The sequence below is a fragment of the Rhamphochromis longiceps genome, linkage group LG16 (genome assembly GCF_057381845.1).
Source record: "Rhamphochromis longiceps isolate RC_006_pf linkage group LG16, R_longiceps_female_GT1.1, whole genome shotgun sequence".
In the NCBI taxonomy this organism is placed as follows: domain Eukaryota; kingdom Metazoa; phylum Chordata; class Actinopteri; order Cichliformes; family Cichlidae; genus Rhamphochromis; species Rhamphochromis longiceps.
Window position 1 is genome coordinate 6134069 of NC_140572.1, and position 23507 is coordinate 6157575.

The 23507-nt window shown below is 41.0% G+C and overlaps 1 protein-coding gene across 2 annotated transcripts; it reads right to left on the reverse strand.

Annotated features, from left to right (window-relative positions):
- Positions 1–66: 66 nt before the first annotated feature.
- trappc10 (trafficking protein particle complex subunit 10) lies at positions 67–23254 on the reverse strand. Of its 2 annotated transcripts, none has more exons than XM_085384740.1 (23): positions 23094–23254; positions 16844–16925; positions 15700–15835; positions 12006–12205; positions 11054–11249; positions 10813–10924; positions 10426–10673; positions 10169–10315; positions 8615–8729; positions 8232–8308; positions 7936–8027; positions 7279–7419; positions 6753–6862; positions 6113–6645; positions 5883–6024; positions 5389–5547; positions 4841–5070; positions 4296–4396; positions 4039–4162; positions 3527–3691; positions 3116–3296; positions 2452–2646; positions 67–1829 (listed from the first exon to the last, which is right to left on the reverse strand). In XM_085384740.1, exons 1-23 carry the CDS (start codon positions 23152–23154, stop codon positions 1582–1584), a joined length of 3795 nt encoding a protein of 1264 aa, XP_085240866.1. In that variant the 5' UTR covers positions 23155–23254; the 3' UTR covers positions 67–1581. The 2 variants fall into 2 exon arrangements, with proteins under 2 accessions (XP_085240866.1, XP_085240867.1); XM_085384741.1 differs by having other exon boundaries at positions 4039–4158; positions 4292–4396.
- Positions 23255–23507: the final 253 nt, after the last annotated feature.

Sequence of the window (23507 nt, forward strand, 5' to 3'; positions counted from 1 at the left end):
AGTTGCCTCGTCAATCTTTCAACCCATTTTCTTGCTAACATGATATTATAGAAAACAGACATCCAAGGAGATCCCAGTGTTTTTTTTAATATAGTTGGCAATCAAAGATGATTTTCCTTTGAATCATTATTTACACATAAGTATGTACAGTGGTCAAAGAGGAGCAGGAGGCTGTAGTCGCGCTGTGTGCGCATGCACCACAGAGGAGGACAAGGGTGGAGGAGGGCGGGGGTAGAAGTAGCTAGAGTTCATCCTTTCAAACAAATGTATGAATAAATCTAACAGCGGCTTATTTCACTCATCCATTCGACATCACCGGTATGTGTGCATAGCTCGGACATGGATTTGGCACGCACACACACACGCACGCACACAATAAATATACACACCCAGTATATAAACAATGCACTGACAATGTGCACTGGCTGATCCTCGTGTAAAAGTCTCATCTGATCACGTCCATGGACACAGAGCTACAGCGGAACAGAAATGCAACACACACGCACACACACACACACCACTACAATCGGAGCCTTTCGTGTCATTGCCGGGTTTATATTTGAGAGTTTCATTCTTATGTTTTCGTTTGAGTCAGAAAACATAAGGCTTTGTCTTTGTTAAAAATAAATAGAAGTTCTTTAGCACATCTATGTGCATTTTTGGAGACGTGAACATTTTAAAGATCTTTATACCCAAGAGTAGAAATACTAAAGCCTGTACTTAGAATCCTGTGCAGCACATTTAATCTATACTATGGAAAGAAGAGCAACACGTTCAGACATTTGAACAGGTAACCCGGGTTATTTTAGATTCGATTTGTTTTTTACTACTTCTTTGCATCAGCACAGATGGTGCGTTGGTCATTTTCAATAATAGCTCTACACTTTCATTTTTGGTGCCTCATGTGTGCTGGACTGACCTTTATCATGCTGAAATCATGTAGTAAACTTGGGAGATTATTATTATTTACCTCAGTACTAGGACAAAGGAGTCTGTTGGGATTATAAGATACGTCTCCAAAGACACATCAGAGTTCAATGACTCAAAAACAAGCAAAAATCTCAAATATATATAAAAAAAAAAAAAAGATGACTACTGAAGAGGCACACAACAGCTGGACACACTCAGTTGTTACAGTACTTGAGTAGATGGTCAAGGCGTACACACATCTAGGGCTTTGGTGCATCACGGGACAATCAGGAGTGTTTTTTTCCTTCTTCAGTTCGAAATAGTACGACAGGCACCGATCTCACTGATCAGTCCGTATATATATATATATATTTATTTATTTATATATATATATTTATACCTATAAATCCATTCAATGAGCTATGTACAAAGTATGGCAAAGAAAAATCTTTATTTAAACTTAATCAGCAGATGTCATTGGCTCTTCACTGGCTAGTCCGTAACGTCTGCAGTGGGTTTCATGCTTAGGAGTGAGTCCATACCGACAACCTGCAGCCGCAGAAATGGACTCATGGACCCGAGTCGTCCCAGATTTAAAACAATCTCAGTAGAGTCCATCCAGGCCACAGGTTCAGTCCTACGTGAAGGTTGTTGGTGACGCTGTCACCAGGGTCATGTGGCATTGACCTCCATGATGTGGTCGTCAGTAGCTGGCAGCACCAGGACCTGGCATGCATGGCTGTGGTTGAACACCTGTCCAGGGCTGAAAGGCTCGAGTCGTGGCATGGCCACGCCTTTCTGCTGCTGGTCGCCGCTGCCCACAGAGTGGACGCTACCCCGGCTGCGGATGCTTGCTGTGTCTCCCTGATCATCCAGCGTCTTGTCCAGCAGGGATAGGCTGTCGTTCTCCACGCAACTGTCTGAAAGCGCCAAGGAATAAACAAGTTACTGATTGTCCAAATGACAAAGAAGAAGAAGAAGAAAAGCATTTTGTACCGGAACGTTATTTCTAAGATCTGGGGATGAACTGCTAACAGGCCAGCAGATCAAACAGAGTGTGTAAAACACAAATCTATTAAAAAAATAAAAAAAAATAAAAATGAAAAAAATAAATCCTCTCCTTTTCAGTGTGAATGAAAACACGGTTCCACTGCAATCATTTGCTACATTTTAATGTGATGCTGCTTTTATGTTAAAATGATGAAACTATGCTAATGACACTGGTGTGAGTGGTGACACACTAACGGTGGTCAAATACAAGGCGGCATGGACTGTCATATTCAAACTTAGGAGCACCTTCTGAAAAACCCCACAGGAATCACCAGAGGGCGTCACCAATCCACACAATGTTCTGCATTGTGGCGTCACACAACACAAAGGTAATTCTAAGGTAAATAAAGCACAACCTGAGCAACTGCATGGAACAAACAAAGCAACTCCTAACTAGTGAGGCTGAGTAACTAATAAGCTGTGCTGCTGCACACTCTGAACTTCCCTTATGAATAAACATCTACAAAGGCTTGAAGGTTTAGCAGGTCTCACCGGGGTCTGGCTGAATGGCCACTGCTGCAGTGTGAGGCAGGTACTTCAGCACTTTGATCTTGGGGAAGGGAAGGTGTCCAGCAAACAGAGGCATCACCTCGATCTGGACTTTGTGGGTGGCGTTGGCCGTCATTGGCATGAGCACCATCCCTGAACTCTTCCCACACACCGCCCAGTTACTGCTGCTGTCAGCCACTGTGGACATGCATGCAAACACAACTATTAAAATTGTTTCACATTATCGAAATCAAACAAAATCAAACAGACTATTTGTTGCCTTAAATTATTTTGCCTTGTTTGTGTCTGGCCATGTGCAAAAAGGAGTCTGAAGAATAGTTTGAAGAGATGGTTTTGCTTGGAGTGCCTGGCTCTTATACATATGCACATCTGAACAAAAGCAAGTCGATCTATAAAGTGATAAATCCACCGCTTCAGCTAATATCTTGGTATTTGTGAAAAGTGATATTAACTCTTACAGAACTACAGTTTTTGGCAAGCAGCTGATTTTAGGCACCAGCATTTCTACGTTGAGTGTTGTGTGAAATTAACGCCATTTTTATATTCTTCAGCCAAATATTCCTCTCAAATAACTGACCGGTCAACTAAAAATCTGATTTAATTAAAAGAAGAAAAAAAAAGACAGAAAGGGGAGCTGATAGCATACCTTCATACATGAGCTTGGTGGTTTTGGGGCCATCGGTCTCAGTCTTGCTGTCCTCTGCAATCTCTCCCTCTGCTGGTTCAGTCAGTCGTGTTATACACACCTCAAGTCCACAGAGGACGCCAGAGCGGCAGCGCTGCTCACCAGCAGGAGGGAAGATTTCTGCTTTCACGCTGTACAATGTCTGATGACATGAATTAGAGGTTATCAGTGGGTGGGAGAGTTAATGATAATGGCTAACTTAACTGCAACTAAACTCCTACAATGAGCCATCCATACAAAGTAGCCACTTGCAAACAGAATTTGCTCAGATGTTTTAAAAGTCTTGATATTTAACGTTCTGACAACACAATCACTGCTTCACTTACGCATTTAGATGAAAAGGACCTAAATCTGGAGTTTAAGTGGACTTACAGTGACTCTCTCAAGCTGGAACTGGTAGTGGAAAGGTTTGTAGGCAGAAATGTCTTGGCTGAGCGGAGAAAAGTTGGCAGAGAAAACACACTGGAGACAGGAGGGCAGGTCGTCCTTCCACCTCACCTCCCACAAGCAGAACACACTGTGCTTACAGCACAGAAGCTAGACACACAAAATACACACCAGACATCAGTGCGAGTCCATGGATGATGTAGCTCTGATGTTTCTAATCGACATCTAAGATGGAAAATGTATTATGACATTGTCTATCCTGATGTAAAAGGAATCTGAAAACACTCTGGGGCTCCGTCCACAATGACAAGAGGTTTCCAGACAAATTAACACCAAAATGCAAAATCAAGAATAAAATAAGCAAAACAGTGCACACAGCCTATAAAGCCATCTTTAACCCAAAATATTACAGAAGGCATTCACCATATTTTAAAACTGGTGTCATTATTTAAAATAAAGGAAGATGTTTGTTAGGCTTTTTACCCCTTTCTGCTCACCTGTTGTGTTTTAGTGTTAAGAGACTGGAGCTCCAGCGATGCGTGCTGCTTCTCTGTCAGCTTCACTTCTGCCAGCGCAAAATTAACATCTGACACATTCTGCACACACACCTGGATGTACTTCCTGTGGGATCACGTCCAACAGGTCACAGGTCAGACAGGTTTGGAAAGGTAGTGGTAAAGACTGTTAATAAGTTAAATCTAAACTTTCATCTTTCCCAACAATAAAAACGAATTAAAAAGAGGAAGAGACTTGCCTGTTACCAGCAGAAAGCAAAGAGTGTTTGGTCTTGAAAGGGATGTAGAAGGTAAGGGCAAGCAGTGTGGAGTAGATCGACCACGGACAGTCGATAGACATCTGTGTACACACACAAGTTTACGTTTCTCAGACTATCAGCTATCTGGCAAATATGTATTTGGTTGATGACTAACAATCATATTCTTTACAATTTATGTCAGCTAACTATTTGAAATAGTCAATTGTTTATCTTAAAAAAGAAAGAAAAACAAAACTACAATATCTCTGGGTCCAAAGTGAGGTCATCAAATATCAAGTATAAAACCTTCACCACACAAAAACATCAATTCTAATGTGAAAGCATTAAAGTAGCAAACCCTCACGATAACTTAAAACATTTATTAGAATATTAGTCATTAATCATCTTATGGACAACTGATCGATTGATCACTAGAAAACATAATCCACACTATACACAGGTACCACCCACAGCTTGAAAACCAGTGATATGTAGCATGCTTCGTCACTCACATCTCCCCCACAGAAACATGTCTTGTGTCTCACCCTCTGATCGATGGCGGTCATCGGTGTGTCGGGATGACTGTAGCTCCGTGGTCGATGGCGGACCTCCCCATTAGTCAGCCTCTCATTGGCGGGCCGGTCAGCCCCGGACGGGATTATGCACAAAACCTCCAGCTGAAACTCCAGAGTGTGGTAGGGAGGGGCCGGAGGAAGGCTGATGCTCGTCACCTTTTCAGACGACTGAATGGACAAAGTGCTTTCACCCACCAACTCTGAACACAAGAGGGGGACAGAAAAGACGGCCGCGTGAAGCTTAGAGCTCCGTATCTATGAGTTTGTTTGTTTATGGGCACAACTCAGTTCTGAACCGAAACATGAACACCAAGATTCTGTGCAAACCCCACCCACCCACACAGCAGCACAGTGGAGATCCATATAGTTCAGACGACATTACTCAAATAACAGGTGAGATAATCTAAGCAGTTTGGCATGGAAAGAATGACAGCAGTAAAGTGGACTGTCAGGAAAGATCACTGCTCCAAATGACTATCTTAAAAGAATCATTTCTTATATTCAGTGTAGTTACTGACCAGAAGTAGGGCTACTGATTCGGGCGGTGCAGCTGGTGGAGGGCAGGATGGGCATTGTTTCTGTGTTGCTGAGCTGCAGGGCATCTCCTTTCTTCACAGTGTAGTGACCCGTCAGCAGAGTAAACTTCACCTTCTGAGGCAGACCAGCTAACAGTGGCTCTGAAAACACAGACACAACTACAGTGACGCACACATGCTGCGCTGGCTTATGGGTAAGTGGAATATTTATAGTCTGATCAGCTCAAACGAGCTGGTAAAACTTATTTAACTTTTTTTAAGCTATTGAGCTGTTAAAATTAAAAGTTAAAGTATTTTTCTGAACTAATCATTTATTAGAATTTATCAACCTCAAACTCTTTATGCTTATATGGTCATAATTACAGAAAACTATTAGAGAATTTAAGCTAATAAAGCTGCAAATAAACTCCAAGTGTAACAAACACAACAGCCCCAGACATGAAGAATCTGATTTTAATCAAAAAAAGTATTCAGACCTGAGAGAGGCTCCACGGTGAGCTGGGGCTCCTGAGAATAGACTTCATATTGGGCCGACGGGTAGATATGAGGCAGGATAAACTGCACCTCACCGACTGTGGCACACAGCTGACGAAGTGTGTAAGTACCTGGCTGTCCACTCTACAATGTAAACCAGAGGGACAAATGAGAGTGTGAGGGGGGAAAAGTTAAAGAGACATTTTATGACCGAAGGAAGGTCGCATCTTACTGGTGCCGTGAACGTGATGCTGTTGTTCCCAGGCTCTAATGTTACATCCTGCACCTTCAGCATTTGGGCTCCTTCCTTAATTCCAACAGTAGGGGGGCTGATACAGTTAGGCGTGTCTGGGGGTGAGTTGCTGTCATGACGACGCATGAGCAGGTGAGTGTTTTTACATATCACTCCTGTAGAGTTGAGAGAATTGTCCGAAGGACTCCTGTCCTGAATCTCATCCAGCTCTAATGAAGGCCCGGCGCCTGCGGAGGATGGAGGACCCGCTGATGAGTTACTCTGTCTAAACACTACTGTCCCTGGGTGCGTTCGTCTCTGAGCTCCCTTTGACCTCCCATGAGTCCCTCCATGATCCACCTCAAAGTGAATGCTGGCGACTAGTTGCTGGATGCGCACCGACACGGGCATCAAGCACCGCAGAGTGAGCTCCACCTGCAGGACAGCTCCAGAGTGCACCGAGGCTGCTGCTGGATGGAACTTTAACTGCGTGAGCTGTGCAAACACGCCCATGCTGAGGGTAACTTTATGAGCTGAGAGCAAGAAGTAGAAAAAAAACATGTTAATGATGTGCACATTTTTGTAAATTATAAATAGAACGTGGATTCCAGCTGATTGGGAGTTAAACAGAAGTGCTTACACTGGTCTCCAGACTTGCCAGTAAAGCTCAGAATTTCCTGACAAAAGTGTTTCCTCTCGTCCGTCGTCAGATTTACATCACCAGCCAACAAAGCACTGGTTTGTAAGTAGCTGTGGGGGGTTGTAAAGGAAACCAAATAATTCATTTCACTACTTCAAAAACAACTTTTGGAAGAACAAAGCAGGAACCCCTACTTTACCTTCAAGGCCAAACCGAACCAGACAAGGTTTCACATCATCAGCGGCTCAGCCTATTTTAACCCTGACTGATGACAATACTAGACTAACTTATAGAAGGTCATGTAAATATTTTGATGCCATAACAACCGACTTTATATTATAAAGAAACTAAAGGACATATTTTTAAAGTACTAACTTTGACCAGTGCAACCATTTTTATGAATAGGAAAGTAGGAAAGTAATAAATGTGCTTCAGTGTTTAGTACTGTGAAGTAATGTTAAATCTTGGCACCACTGTGATGTTTTAATATTTGCCCATTAATTAGTCTCATGGCTCTGAAGGATACTCTTCAGTTTTGCTCAGCAGCTTCTGACACTCAGCAACCTGTCTCCTGGTGTGAGTCACAGGGAGGCTCCACCCCTCTGACACGTATGACTTCAGAGCTTCCTGTAAGAAGGTTTCCGCCCGCTCAGGATCTCCCTTCCTCCTGTGTTACATAAAAAAGACATATAAACAAATCATCTTGTTCCTCTTCATTATAGAAAATGATAGAGATCATCATCATCATCATCATCATCATTATTATTATTATTATTGTCATCATCATAGATTTTTATATATTTGTGAAGAAATTCTTTTCTTTTTTTCCTTTTGTACACTGATAAAGTTATTTTGCAGGTTATAATGTATGAAATTGCATGCAAATACTGCCCACTCACTTATTCTCTATTGGCTGGCATGACATCAAATATGAGCCAGTAGCAGATGGACAGCCTATTTCTGGCATCATAAGTATTTGGTTTTTGACTATTAAGTTAGACCTCATATAGTTATGCTCAATATAATTAATGTCACTTAATTCCTCTCAATTATCTTCAGTCCTGTGTGGGTATTTATAGGCTCTAATTGGGAAACAGTTCTATAGTAGAAGCCTAATCAACCTGAAAAACTCAAACAGACCTGCCTATACCCTAATTAAACCAACAGCTTAACTCTTCCTTACATGTAGAACTCAGCCAGACTTTTTCCCACCAGTCTGGCAGACCGAAGCCGGCCGATGGCCTGGTACATTTCCATAGCAGCATGAGAAAGTTCCTGATGCAAGAAGGAGCCAACAAGGTGGTAGAAGAGAAAGATCATCAAATGAGCTGTTGCTGCTGAAGCTTTCAGGACATTACATCATTAAAAAAATGATGATAAAAAAAAAAATTGGATAACAGTTGAAAGAATGCGTCTTAACTTCCTTCTTAGTAAACCAATGAAATAAAATATCAAACTGTGGCAATATGTGTGGCTTACAAGATAGTGCCTTTCAAAAGCTTCGACAGACGACAAAGCTTCTTTCAGCTTTTTGTACGGGCTCTGCAAACTGTTGACTGTGGAGGAAGACAAAGGAGATTTTAAAAACACATGTGGTTATTTATTCCCTTTCAAATAAGAGAGGCAGTGAAGAGTAAAGTCTAACCCTGAGGGTTCAGGCACACCATGGTGACTTAAGAGAGCTGCCATAGATCAAAGAGGCACTGTGCCTGTGTGTGCTGCACTGCAGAGACTACAACTAATAGCCATGTTTTTGGGAACAGCCTGTACTTTTAATCTAAAAAAAAGTGACAAACTGAAAAAATAAATAAATAAATCAGGTGGTCATTACTGCCCAGCAAAGGTAGAATGTGAAAACTTACCAGTCTCAGGCCTCTCGTCCCCGAGCCCAGCCAGCAGATCTACAGTCCTGTTCAGGTCCTCAGAATTGGGTCCATTTTTTGACACTAAGCCACAGAGTTCCCCCAGAGACTTCAGCTGCAGAACGCAGAGAGAACACTCATTGGAAAAAGGCCATTTTATGTTCATAATACCTACTTCTTGGTGTTTAAATTATTACATAAAAGGTTAAGCACATTTCTTCATTCGACAGAAATGGACTGCAAAGCATTGGCAAAGATGTTTTGGAAAAATACAGACAAGTAACCTTTTTAGTGCTCTTGTATGTAGAAACTTATTAAAGTATTGGCAGGGGCGATGGCCTCCTACTAGGGCTGCCACGATTAGTCGACTAGTCACGATTACGTCGACGACTAATTTAAATATTCGATGCGTTGTTTGAGGCTTTGTAAGATCCCAAAAGACGCAGGAATAAGAACAGAAGATGGCAGCACTGCATGTACAAGGATGTCAGCTGCCGTTAAACCCCCGAAGAAGAAGTAGCTGTGTCCCAGAATCCATAGCGCCCAGCTCAGTTTCCAACAATGGCGGCAGCTAGTTAGTTTTAATGTTACTCTTATTGTTCTTTCTGGGTCACAAAATAAATGTTTAACATATTTTCAGGTGAGAATGTAGCTGTGTAAACCTCAAACATCTGCTCAGTTTATCAAGACACCACATATTTTCAAAAGCGCTCCGACGTTTTCGGAGACGTCTGTTACCCACTAGCTCGATAGCGAGCCGGGGGCTAGGCTCACTAGAGCCGTGAGAACACCGGACTCCCGGCAAATCATTTTCAAACCCACCGCCGTCTTTCGCTACTCAGGTTAAACACGAAATATGAGTCACTTAGATAATTTAAAAATGTTATTGTTTGGCTTTTTTAGTGTTTTATTTGTTCCTGAGTAAATCGGTTTGGCTGAGATTAAAGTTATAGTTTTTACACAGCTGAGTAAAGTCAAGCAGACAATTGATCATCAGAAGTGTGAGATGCTCGAGAATATACTCCGGTGTCCTGTTATATTTTAGATAGCAAGGAGTTTATTAAATTTCACAGAAACAATCTGCAAATTTCATTAAAATTTAATAAACTGTCATCTTGTCTTTATTTTTAGTTAGCACAGACCTTAAACACTTAAAGCTGTAAGCTAATGATAGTTATATAAGAGCAGATGCTGCTGGTGCAATAAGCTGTACATTTTACGTCCAATGGATGATGATCTGATTAGTCGACTAATCGCAAAAATAATCGGTGACTAGTCGACTATCAAAATAATTGTTTGTGGCAGCCCTACCTCAGCCTCCTAGCAGATACACCTATGGTATCCATTTGAAGCATTTGTGAGCTACTGCATTTAAAAACCTGCTGCCCCGTAGGCTGGCGACCTTACCCCTTCAGCCTTTTTTAGGGCTGAGGGGTAAGGTCCAACAGATCTGTTGGAAGCTTAAAGGTGCTGCTAATGGGTTCCTTAAGTTATTAAAGCCCAAGCTTAAAAAAAGCAAGACTTTTGTTTTTGTTTTTATTTTGTGTGTGGTACCTTGTCTGTAGCATATGCCCAGAGACCAACAGTATGGGAGCAGTTTGCAGCTAACTGGGCTGGATCACAGCAGCCCTCGATCCTGTGCAGAACCTCCAAGCAGCTGAGAAACACCCAACAGTCCAGGGCTCCCTCAAGGACCTGCACCTGAGTAACATAAGAAAGCATTTTAAGATAAGTAATGAAGTACATTTTGTAGAAAGAGAGGATGAAAGGCCACTCGTACCATTAGAAATGGTACGATCTGTGTTTATTACCTCCAGCAGGCGGAGCTCCTGTACACAGTTGTGGAGCAGCTCCAGCGCTCTCTGCGTGACCTCCCAGGGTCTCTGGAGGAAGATTAGTAAAGTGCACTGACGAGAGAACAGGTAGCTTCTCAGGTCTAAGAGACTGGCCTCTCCACGCTGGATGCTGTCCCTCTTCTCCATGTCAATGGGTCGCCGAAGCAACAAGCCACTCCAGTTACGCACTGGGGCGCAGAAGGAGCCGAGCCAGTTAGCAGTATCTGTGAAAGAAACGGATTAGCATGACCAAAAACAAAACTAGCGCGTACCTTTGAAAATGGAAACAAAAATGCAAACAGTGTTTCTTTTAATTAACAGAGACAAACTGAAACAAAGCATAATAATGAGGTGATTACGTACCTCCCGCTCCAAAGTTAAGGACATACTGGGTAAAAAGAGCATCCAGCTCATCATACTGGACCAAGGCGTCCTCAAACTGCTGCAGCATTTCAAAAACAAAGGCCAGCTCCTCCTGCACGACACACACATAAGACAAAACTGGAAATCAACACTTGGTTCCTGTAACCTTCTAGGACAGAGTTCAAGGACAGGATAACAGGATAACACACAGGCCTACATTCTGGCGCTTCTTTCCATGTACCTGGACCATGAAGTATTCACAGAAGCTCCAGCCCGGCTGGGTGCGCTTCTCTCGTAGTGTGCGCATTTCATCTTCGAAGCGGCCCAGGTTCTTGGTGAAGGACATGAGGAGGAGAGTTCGCAGCTTTAGCAGCAAGGAATTCCAGGATTCCTGAGATCGAGATGAGTCCTTCAGAGGATCAGACAGAACTACACACCTGGATGAAAAGACAAGTCTTTCATAAGGAAGATTCAATCCACAAGGCAGCTTAGATTTAGCAAGCACTGATTACAGAAACTGCTTTGAGACAACATGTGAAAGAAAGCAATGAATTACTATTATTTCACTTTTTTAAATAAAAGTGAAAATGTTTTTAAATTAAGTGAATAAAATAATTAAAACATAAAGCAGTCTGTGGGTTTCTAATTGTGAAAATCATCCTAATAGTTCAGCTAAAATTGGCATTTGTAAAAGTTAAAATTTCAACTCAGACTCTTCATGTCATCCCTTTGGAAATCAGTAAACTGCAGCATCTAGAGAACCTCTACGATAGACTTTCAGAGAATGTCTCTAAATTCTAACATCGAGCACATTTACATCTGTTTTGTACATTGTAAGTGTAGAAATAACTTATAGTACACTTTCTCTCCCTAGACTGCATCACGCTCTGCATTCATCACTACCCACCGCTAGAGATTCACAAACTGTGTGTTTTGGGATAAAAAGAAAGGCTCTCATGACGTTTTTCAGAAACATAACATCAAACAATCGTTACAAAAATCAAATAATCATTTCAGACTTACACATCACATTTCAAATTACTCTGTAGAACAATTACCTTTGACAGTTACTCCAGAAAAAGAAGAAACTTGGGACTAATAAAGCATTGTAAAGGGAGTCAGTGTGTTACACATCGTCACGTCTTTCTAATTTCATCCAAATGAGTTTGTTTAGACAGGAGGAGCCTGCTAACCTGTCACTCTGCTTGTTGCAGAAGTCACTGCGGATCTTGTCCACAATGGATGAGCGAGGCAGGATGTTTGTCTTGTTCTTCTTCTTGGTATCATTGGTCTCCACCACAATGATGACCCAGTCTGATGAGCCGTGGGTCCTCAGGCTGTTCTGCCAGCGCATCATGTCCTCCTTCACGGAGCTCTTATACATTTCTGTATCCTACAATAAAGCACATCATTTTGCTTAGTCAGGCATTTTATGAAGACTTAGTACTGGCTGCCAAAATATGAAAGAAAACTGGTGCTGGTTTAAAAACAATTAGTCATCAACCCAGACATTGATGTGATTTAGTTCAAGTTATTTCATTTTTATAATGCAATTAATTACCTTTTTGCATAGTGGTATATATGCACATATGCCTGTTCAACTGCTTGTTAATGGAAATAACTACTCAGCCAATCACATGGCAGCAACTCAATACATTTAGACACGGTCAAGACAACCTGCTGAAGCATCACAATAGGGAAGAAAGGTGACTTCAGTGATGTTGAATGAGGCATGGTAGTGAACCTAGTGAAAGTGGGCTCTCTGGTTGATGCTAGAGGGCTGAATAGAATAGCCACAGAGTAACTCAAATAACCACTTATTAAAATCATGGTATGGAAAGCAGTTTGCTTAGAGAGACTAGAAAATAGACGACTGGAAAAATGCTGCCTGGTCTGCTGAGTCTCGATTGTTGCCAAGATTCAGATACTAGTCTGTGGCAACAACACAAAAACACAGATCCGTCCTGCTTTGTTTAGGCTGGTAATGGTATAACGGTGTGGGGGGTGTCTTCTGAAACACTTTGGGCCCCTAATCATTGTGTAAATGCCACAGGCTGCCTGAGTATTGTTGCCAACCATCTCTATCCCTATGTAAGCACACTGTACAGTCTTCTGATGCTTGCAACAGGATAGCACACCAGGTCACAAAACTTGAACTGGTTTTGGAACTTTACAATTTGTTCACTCCACAGTCACCAGATCTCAATCCAATAGAGCACCTTTGGGATGTGGATGGAACGGGAGATTCGCATCACGGCAGCCAACAAATCTGCAGCAACTGTGTGACACTATCATGCCAATATTCCAGAGTATTAGCAAGGTGTACCTGGGAAATATACAACATCCACACAACTGCAAATAGCTCATTTCTTTGCACATGTTTTGGCTTGAGTATCATCACAGTGCACTATATACCTGCGGTTTATTCCATCCTAGACGTTGGCCAATTTTTTGCCAACACCACACCACAGCAGTACAAACATATTAATTTTATTACAGCTGTACTTTACATAATCAGGATCAATAAAATTTTAACTCATCAGATTGTAACTAAAGAGCAAATGAAGAAAAACATGCTTCCTCTTTAAGAGCATTTTGTACCCAGTGAGAATATTTCAACATCAAAGCATATCAGGAAACTGAAACTACAGAAAGAATGCTGGCCAGCGAGTTTATATTGACAATAACTAAACCTCTGTATCTGTGGGGTACTGATGTGGTGTTGTGACTGGGATTTGCCAAGTGGCTTGCTCTAAATGAATCCCGCTCGAGGGTGGTGTTTGTTTTAAATTGGCTGGAAATGAGAAGAGGTGGGCTATAATATGATTAGTCAGTTATTATATAACAGTCACCCGCCAGAAAGAAAAAACTGAAGTCCTGGTATTACACAATGTTTTGGAAGTTAACTTTTAGTCAGTCAGGACCTATTTGTCCTAAAGTGACACAAGTTACCAGAAAATAACTTCATCTAGCCTTTATGATGTTTTATTCATTTATAAATAAATAAAAAAGGTTTTCTTTCTTTTAAAATGTAGCTATGGGATTCCCATATATTCCCTTTTCAATTATAGCGGCAGATTACTTCAGCCTGACAGTCCTGTGACTGAAGAGGCTGACCTCACTAGACAAGAATGGCACTGCCTCCAACAGTCGGCTAATTGCTTGGCAGTTTTGTCATCCCACAAGCTGAGTGTGAACAATTTTATTTAAGCCGCAAAGTAAAGCCTGCATTTTACATTACTCGCTTACAAAATGCAGATGTCTAATGTGCAGGAGGACACGCAGTACTTAGCCAGCATCCTCATTACCTCCATATTCAGCTTTGTTTCACTTGTTAGAACTTAGTTCTTCTTTCAAACAAACAAACAAGCAAACAAAATAAGCTTTTGAAAGTGTACTGCTTCTGTGTTTGGTTTCTGTACTAATAGTGACAAAGTGACTCAAGGAAACTGCAAAAGAAGCACCTTGGGGTTTAAAAAGCCTTTGTTTCTTTACTTAAACAAATTAAGCAATTCCATTCATGTGGTGTGTGCGTGTGCTTGGACAGCAGCAAGTTGAATATCACATACATTATTCAACTTTTCATTAAGAGCTGAGCACCTTTGCAAGCATGACGCTTTGAGGAAAACCACTACAGTTCTGGGACACGGAATTAAGAAATGCTCTCAAATCAAAAGACCTTGCTCTTGAATAAAGATGGGACTAAACTCACACACACTTTGTAAAACCTGAATGCTTTCTTATTTGTAAAAGCAAGCAAACCAATGCCTCCTTGACAAACAGCTTTGCAAAGGCAGTCTTTAACGCAGGTATACTACACCCACAGTCCTTAGGAAATGTCATGAGTCATGAGCTGATGACTGCACTTCCTTAAACTAACCAACTGCTCAGTCAGCACCAGCAGCAGGTTCCTGCTTCTCTTGTTTTTCTCCCATCTGCTTTTGCTTTTGTCAAGTTCAGTTTAGCCTGGCTGCGGATGAGCGAAAGCCATCCGTGTAATAACAGATAATTGCTGAGAAAGGCTCTGCAAACGAGATACACTTGATGATGGGTTGTTCAAAGCTTTGTGTTTATATGGAAAACAACATACATGTGCCTGTCAGCCTTGATGGACGTCACATTTCCATATCTTGCACTCAGCCACCTTTCACCTCTTTTAAAAAGACCCACCTTTGAAAGTGTTCCCACTGCATTGGTTTCTTCACAAACTGCTGGTAACGTGATCACATAGCCACTTCTATTTTAACTCGCAGTTAAGACCCAGAGCTGCAATATTCACCTGAACGACAGGTGTGGAATACCGCCACATCAGCACTGACATACGAAGACAATAAGTGAAAACCAGAAGCAAAGACATAAGACCAAGTGTCATGTCGGTCTAACTTCTGTACTGATACACAATTGTATGCTCACGTCTTCAACACAACTCAAGTGCAGTAGAACAGTACGCTACGTTATAAAAATAGTGATGTGCGTGACCGGCAGAAGCAACACAAAAGCAGCAGCTTATGCCAGAAGATGCAACATCAGTTTTGTTGCACAGCATCATGCGAAAGGGGATGAACAGTGAGCATAAAAGTATAAACACAACACTCATCCAGGCAGTCACATCCATCTTTAAACACGCATGGATTAAACAAACTCTGCTTTATTACGACTCGACTACTCTCACTTCCTGTACAAAATGTGCCAACACCTTTCCAAATTTCGCTTGAACAGCACCAAGTCTTTATCTCTCTGTCAGACAGCTATTTGATAAAGGCGAGTTTATGGAGCTTTGAATCAACCTAAGGACCCCCCCAAAGACAGGCTAGAGAATACATGCTCAACCTGATCTGACAAGCAGAGCGAAATAAGATTGTGTATCTGTGTGTGCTTTGTACTCACACAGCAGTCAGTCCAGTAGATGTGGAGGAAGGGGAAGGTGAGAAGAGCCTTGTTGCCCTCCTTTGGGAGCAACTCCTCTTTAAACTGGACAAAATTAGCTTCAAGGAGGATCATTTTTGGTGCACGGCCATAAGTCCTGCACAAAAATGAAAGCAGAGCATCAGTATACAAACACAAGTTTACAATGACTACAGTTTATAGCACAAAATGCCATCTTTCTATCCAATGGATTCTTTTGCCATAAACCCAACCTAATAAACTCTAAAATATCCATGAAGACAGAGCATCATATCTTTAACTGTATCACCAGTAGAATCTGTCTTACTGATGTAATATGTACCTCACACTGTCTTTTCAAATATATCAGGAGGAAACAGAAGCAGTATCTTAGAAATGGTATTACTACACGCAAGTTTCCATTTTGTCCTCAGAATTGTCGATGTGTTTTCTGTTGGATGAAGATAAATGCTGCTTTGTTAACTTCCTGTTATAACAAAATGGGAAAATTAGATCAAGGATGTAAAAAGCCGCCCATCTTCACTCAATGTGGTTACCGTCACCACAAACAGATGGATAAACTGATTCTGGCCGAAGTCATAACGATAACAAAACCCTGAAGTGTTATATCCACGCAGTGCAGATAACAGCTCAGAAAAGACCATCAGAAGCTCTGCTTGCTATGCCAGCTCATAATATTTTTAATACACAACAATATTCACTTTGCTTTCAAATGAAACATCATGTCTCAGAGAGAATTACATTATCAGTATTCCAGTCATTAAGGCAACTCTGGCGATTAATAATAAACCATCCAATATTACTAAGTACACCTCTGAGATCAGGTTAATGTCTAACCTTGTGTTTTTCTGTTGCTACACTTCATGCTCAGCCAAATCAACCAGTTTTTGTCTTTACTGCAGTTTAGCTGCACCTGTAAATGTCATTTATGGTTTGTGATGAACGGACCTCCTACTTCCTCTTTTAATTCTTTACACCTTTGCTTCCTCTAGAACGTCTCTCATTGTGCTCTGCTCCTGAGGTTTTTCTGTGTGATCAATAAATGTAATACAAATGTATTGTGTTGTTGGTGAAACACTGACCTGTGAAATTTGAAAGGAAAGAAGAAGAAGAAAAACAAACTCACCTCCTCCACTCCATTGGCTCTCTGGGAAGCTGTTGAGCCAATGAGGTATAAAGAGAAGTAAACAAGGCCTGATCTCCAGCACCTGAGACAAAAACAGGAAGACAAGGTGGGTTAAAAATTAGGTCATCGCAAAAAAAAAAATGCAATAGTTCAAGGGGTGGTAATGGAATATTGTTGTTAAAAAAAAAATTTTTCTCATGTCTTCTTGACAATAACAGTTTCCCCGACCAGCATAAAAGGATGTCACACCTGAGTTAAAACAGAGCGAGCAGAGGCCTTATCCAGGTAACTTCAGGGTTAACCTTTCATTTTCTGTTCTACGAAGATGATTCACTTCTTATTAGGGTAAATGGCCAAGGTAACCTATGATGTGACCCAACCTGCTCTGGAGCAGGTTGGGTTCCAGATTAGAGATCAACAAGTATGAAATCAACCAACCTTCTCCGCAGAAAATAGCGTCACTATTCCTGGATGCTCCCTGGGTGGGAACAGTACAAGGGTGTAATATCTTTATGTTTCCCTGATTAGAATCAATAATCAATAATATAGATGTTTAGATGCTTTATTCTTTGATTCTTGTTTTCTGTTGGCAGCAAACAATTTTACAATAATCAGTGTACAACAAGCATTAATATCTGATCCTAAAACAGGACACCTACACTGTGCTTGCCGCCCGTATCAAATGTGCTTGTATAAAGTCTGAATTCTGTCTCTGTGTTTAACCTTTACTCTCAAACCCTTAAACAGCACAGACTCTGCATCTGAGAATAAAAACTAAATGCAGTTACTAGAACACGGAACACACATCAAGAACACCTGCTCAATAAATCAACTTAATTTCACTTTGATCTCCGACAAACTGAAGTGATTTCCACGTCTCCTTTATCAGCCTGTAATCTTTAATGTTTAAACTGGTCCAGTTTAAAGTTTCAGCGCTCTAATATGCAGCCACCAACAGCAGCGCTGAGAGCGCGCTTAAGGATAAACTTATTAACTGGAACTAAAATCTGGATTTCATCTTTTCTTCCTTTTTTACAACAGTCTTGCATTTTACTGTTATATTTCTGTTCTGAACAACTTGATAACATTTCTGTTGTACCTGTCATAGGGATCATTCTGGGTGGTAGAAAAGTCACATGATTCATCAAACACCTCCTTGTCAGATGCTGCCAACGCCACTTTGATGTGAACACACAACATTGACCGAAAAAAATAAGAATTGGGAACAAAATGCAAAGTGAATTCTTTTTTGTATGAAAATATCAGAAATGGAGTAAACAATCACTGCACAATGTGACAAATGGTTTTTAACTCTAAACACCTTCAGAATCTGCAATAAAACCTCACCAGATGCAAAGACAGTCAAGCTGTGATGACACTTTAATTTAGGGAAAATGTTGTCAAAGTTTTCGTCGGGCTAGTCTGGCAGCATCAACCTCCTGCACTGCACTCTTCTTCTATATCTGCTGCCTCCTGTTTAACAGCCCTCTGGGTCTAAATGATGTCAAGGTTTCCAGAATAAAGCCTCCTCTGCTTCCACAACATCATTCTTGGGATTTCTACTTCTTTTTTTATATTTAAAGCTGTCCAGGAGGCAACTGTACACAGCTCCAGACTAGACTATTAAACTACACAATATTAGGAGCACAAATAGATTTTTTTAAACCCCTACTTCTCTCTTTTCTGCACAGCAAACGCATGCTTCCAAAAAGCAATAGAAATACCCTTGTATTGTAACTGATTGCTATGTCCTAGCACAAGTGCTACTGTTGTGACAGAGATTTCTAGCCATCTACAGCTTATCATTAAACAAAAAGTAAAAGAAAAAAGAATTCATTACAAAGCACATTCACTTTTATTCTAAAGACAGAGCTACTCAAGCTAAGATATTTACACAACCAAAGTTTAACACTGTCAATCCTTTCTTTCATCACGGTGTCATCTAGGGCTGAACGATATATCGCATTTGCGATAATATCGCGACATGATCAAGTGCAATTTTCTAACCGCAAAGGCTGCGATTATACTCTGGACATGTCCAAATTCATGGGCTGCATCCTCCTGAGGCCGCATTTGTAGACCGATTACGTCACAGCGACGCGCCGAAGGCTGTCCAAATTACTACCATATCCCAGAATTCATAGCGCGGCCCAGCCAAACTCCAGTTTCCAGCAATGGCGGCCGCTACTAAGTTTTAAAATTACTCATACTAATCTTTCTGGGTCACAAAATAAACTTTTAACATATTTTCAGGCGAGAAAGTAGTTGTGTAAACATCAAATATCTGCTCGGTTTATCAAGATATCCCATATTTGCAAAAGTGCTTCGACGTTTTCAGAGGCGTCTGCTACCCACCAGCTCGACAGCTAGCCGGGAGCTCGAGGGTTACTGATGCGGCCGAGAACGGCACAACTCCCGGCACATCATTTTCAGATCACCGCGGAGTTTCGCTGCTCGGGTTAAACGTAATATATAAGTCACTTAGACAACCTAAAAATGTTATTGTTGGGCTTTTTTCAGTGTTTTGTTTGTTCGTGAGTAAATCGGTTTGGCTGAGATTAAAGTTATTAGATTAGATAAAATAAAACTTTATTAATCCCCCGGGTGGGTTCCTCCTTGGTTTTCACACAGCTGACTAAACGTCAAACAGAAAACTTATTAAACAGAAGTATGAGACAGTCGAGAATTTACGCCAGTGTCTGGTTATATTTTAGATAGCAAGAAGCAGACGGCCGAGTTTATTAAACTCCACCGAGACAGCGGTGACGCTAATCAGAACTAGACCGTCCAATTTCACGCCTTTAAACTTTAAAGGCGTGTTTGTGTGTGTGTTTATACAATTGCTATTATGTTTGCACTTTATGTGTAATGTTACTGACTGCAGAGATCAGTAAGATGTGTGTATTTTTTATTTATTAGTTTTATTTATTTAATATTATTTTTTAATTGAATGACTGTCTAGTAGTTCACAGATGTCGAAAAACTGAGTGTGGTAAAGCCACTGATTTTGTTTATGTATATTTCTGCAATCTGCACATTGTACTGACTTTCATTTTAATGTTTACACCAGGGTTCCTTGTCAGCACTTTATGCTCAGATGTTTGTAAGCTAAAAATAAACTATTGTGTATGTTCAAATATACTGTTGTGATTGAAGAAGTTAAATAAAAATGTCAGTCATCAATTCATGCATCACCTCATGTCATCATAACAGAGGTCTGTCTTCCAGGAAAGAACAGTTTAAAATTAATGTAATATAGTATTGGCCATACTATATGATGTATTGCTTGTCTTTGTTTAATAATACAGAAGACAAATACCTTAAAAAATAATCGCATATCACATCGCAATCTTGGGGCAAAAAATCGCAATTAGATTATTTTCCATAATCGTTCAGCCCTAGTGTCATCTGTAAATACAGTCTGGACTAGCCTTCACAGTCGCAGTCATTATATTCCCACACATGGCTCAACATCCGTAAAAGATTCAACTGACAGAAAGCAGAAAAAACTACAGATCAATCACTGGTAGTAAAGAAAGCACATACCTAAAGCCAGGGATTTGAGTTAAACAGTCTATTTTTCTATGCAGTGCCAGTTGCTATAATAGAGCACATGATCAGCAATGCAAAAATAAAAGTGCAAAAACACGCATGCATCAGCACCTGTTATCACAGTGCACTGCCCTACACAGAGCCAGAATCAGCCATTGCTATTGGAAAAACAAACATCTGATTTCTTTTGCTACATGACTCGTTGTTCACGCCCCACCTGCGATTACAAAAAATAAATAAATAAATAAAAGAGTCCCTCTCACTCCTGCTGATACTGCTTTGATACAGACCAGGGTAGAAAACTACAAAAAGAGTTGTGACTGTGACTATGACATAATGGTTCAGACATGCAGCTTTTAATTTAAGGCTCCTCTTCCATATGCCTCCTACACTCCGTGAATCCACTTTTACCAGCGCGGACTGGTAGAGTCACCACTCCTGCAGAACAATGGTGTCCAATTTTAGAAATTATCAAGCTGTCATTCAAGGTAGATGTGTGGGTTTTGATGAACAGTGACTAGCACTTGTTTAAAGCTACACTGCAAACAGGCCACAGCCAGTGAACCAGTGTGAAACCATGTTTTCTTTGAATACACTTGAAAAGTAAAAGGAAGCCACATGGTTTATGAAACAAAATGTAACCAAATATCCCAAAAGGTCAGCACTTCAACCTCAACGTCAGGTCAATTTGACTCTTTTGTGGCAGTCCTCGATGTCGCCAGCAGTTGTCCATCAGACTAGAGATGGGGATAATAGTTACTGCTTTTTCTGCGGGGTGTGAACAGGAGGACCAGTCTAACCACCACTGGCAGCAGGTGGAGAACTGGTTCATGTACCACCATACCCTCCACATTCTGACCACACCAGAACATATGCATGTGGATCTTGTTCACCCTAACAGTGCCACAAATATCAGTCAATTCTGCCGTTTCCTTTGCATCAGTGCCTAATACACTGAGTGAGGTACATTTGCAAAAGCACTCCTTAAATCGCTTTTAAACACACTATTTAAACTTCACTTTTCCACATCCAGCGTTAATATTTTTTTTCTTTTAGATCTTTTCCTAAGCTTTATCAAACAGTTTCAGTCATTAAAACTAACTAAAAAGGTTTTGTTGCCTCTGCCCAAATAAAACCAAAATAAATACCAAGTGAAAAACAAAATTCAAAGCACTGAGGACACAAAGAGGTTAACCTAACTATTGTATCAAATACTAAAATCTGTACGACTTCAATAATGTGCCTGTACCGTCATCACAGTGACAAAATGTGAACTGGTCATTCTAACAGTTCATGTCTTCCTGTATACTCTGTAATTTGGTCAATTTAGCACAAACAATTCAGATTTGTTGTTCTAATCTGAAAGCGCCATATTTAACTGTTGAAGTTCAGCATTTTATCACCCACACTGGGATACTGCAGTTGTTTGTGTTAGCTCAACAGTTCTTGATATACCCAGTGCAATGCAAACAATAATGAACTTTGGATGTTCACAAAAGCTGCTATTGAAGCTGCAAAGCAAACTGATGATCCTTGCATTGGGTTAGCTGCTCTCACACACTTGGCACATTGCTGCTCATCTACTACATAGACATACTCTGATGTATCCCTCCTCATCGCTAAATGTTGCTGAGCGAATCAATGTTTCATCATATGTTAATTCTGCTATCATCAAGAACACAACCACACACTATTTGAGTGGCATAAGCTCTGTGTAAATCAATGATCACACGGCCAGAGTAAACCAGAGTGTAACCCGAGGTCTCCACTTATGCACAATTACAATCACACACACGACACACAAACTGCGTTTTCAGTATCCAACTTGAGACAGTAAGTAATTTACACAGAAACCCTGACAATAAATCCTGCAACAGTAGGGTGTCATTTTCATTTCATATTACATTTACTGTTAAGAGCATTACAATCTCTAAGGCCTTAACTTCATATTTTATATCTGTAAAAGGACCTATTACTACAGAATGCAACCGTCTAGTGTAGGACACACGATAACCCGTATGGAACGACAAGGGACCCCTATATCCACACTCTGAGATCTACCTGCGATTTCGCTTGTGAACCCCAATGTCTGAACGTCAAAGTGTGCCACCAATGATTTTCATTCATAGTCCCATTTCCTAGAGCCTCTATCTACTCTTATACTTGCGAAACATACATACTGCGAAATCAGATGAAGCTGGCACCCACCACCATTGTCGCTCCCTAAAATAATAACCCCACCAATGAAGCTTCTACCACACTCCACGGGATTTATGAATGGCAAACCGAGCCCAGCTCTCACTCTTCACTGTGGCAGCTACTTTTCGAGGTCCCGACAGGGAAAACTGTGGCTGTATAGCAAGGAACAATATGATACCCCACTAAAACTGCAGCACCTGTCCGTGACGTTCTATCGTTAGCTGGGCCTGTTAATCAGTGCAGCTAGCTAAGAGACCGTCTTTCCTGAGAACATTTAACACGAACACGGCGCAGTATGCACGTCTAAAAATATTACAGCTTAACAGTTTGGAAATAAGCCATCCCCAATTGCTATACACATAAGCAGCGACTACAAATTGGTTATTGTAAGGGTGACAGCTAGCTTAGCCAAAATAAGCTAATGAATGCAGCTAGCAGGGCTAGCTGTCAAGACCATAAAAAATAAAAGAGTGAACGTCTCCGTTTAACAAACACTCACATGTTACAATCGGCTTGTTTTCCATGGTATAGATGATTGGCTTTTCCTCTTGACCCGCCATATGTGTTAGCGATAGCACTCCATGAAAATGACATACAAACAGTGCTTTATTATTAGTAAGTGCTTATGTATGCAGTTGTGTTGAATCGATGGGGCCTGTGTCCCCACTGCGCTTCCGGGAAGTACGTAAGCCGTGCGTAATTAAAGGGCCAGCAGGCGCTTTTCGCATGGGGGATATAAATGACAGGTTTGTCAGGAAGCCAGCATTTTTCTGTGGTGTGCTGTGCACCAATTTAAAGATGTGCGTGTGTTCTAAAATTATGAGGATGAGGATTGGAAAACTCCGTTGCGGTTTCTGGTCCTCTTCTTTGTTTTTCATTCGGGCGTAGTTTAGAGCAAGGATCTCACCACGCT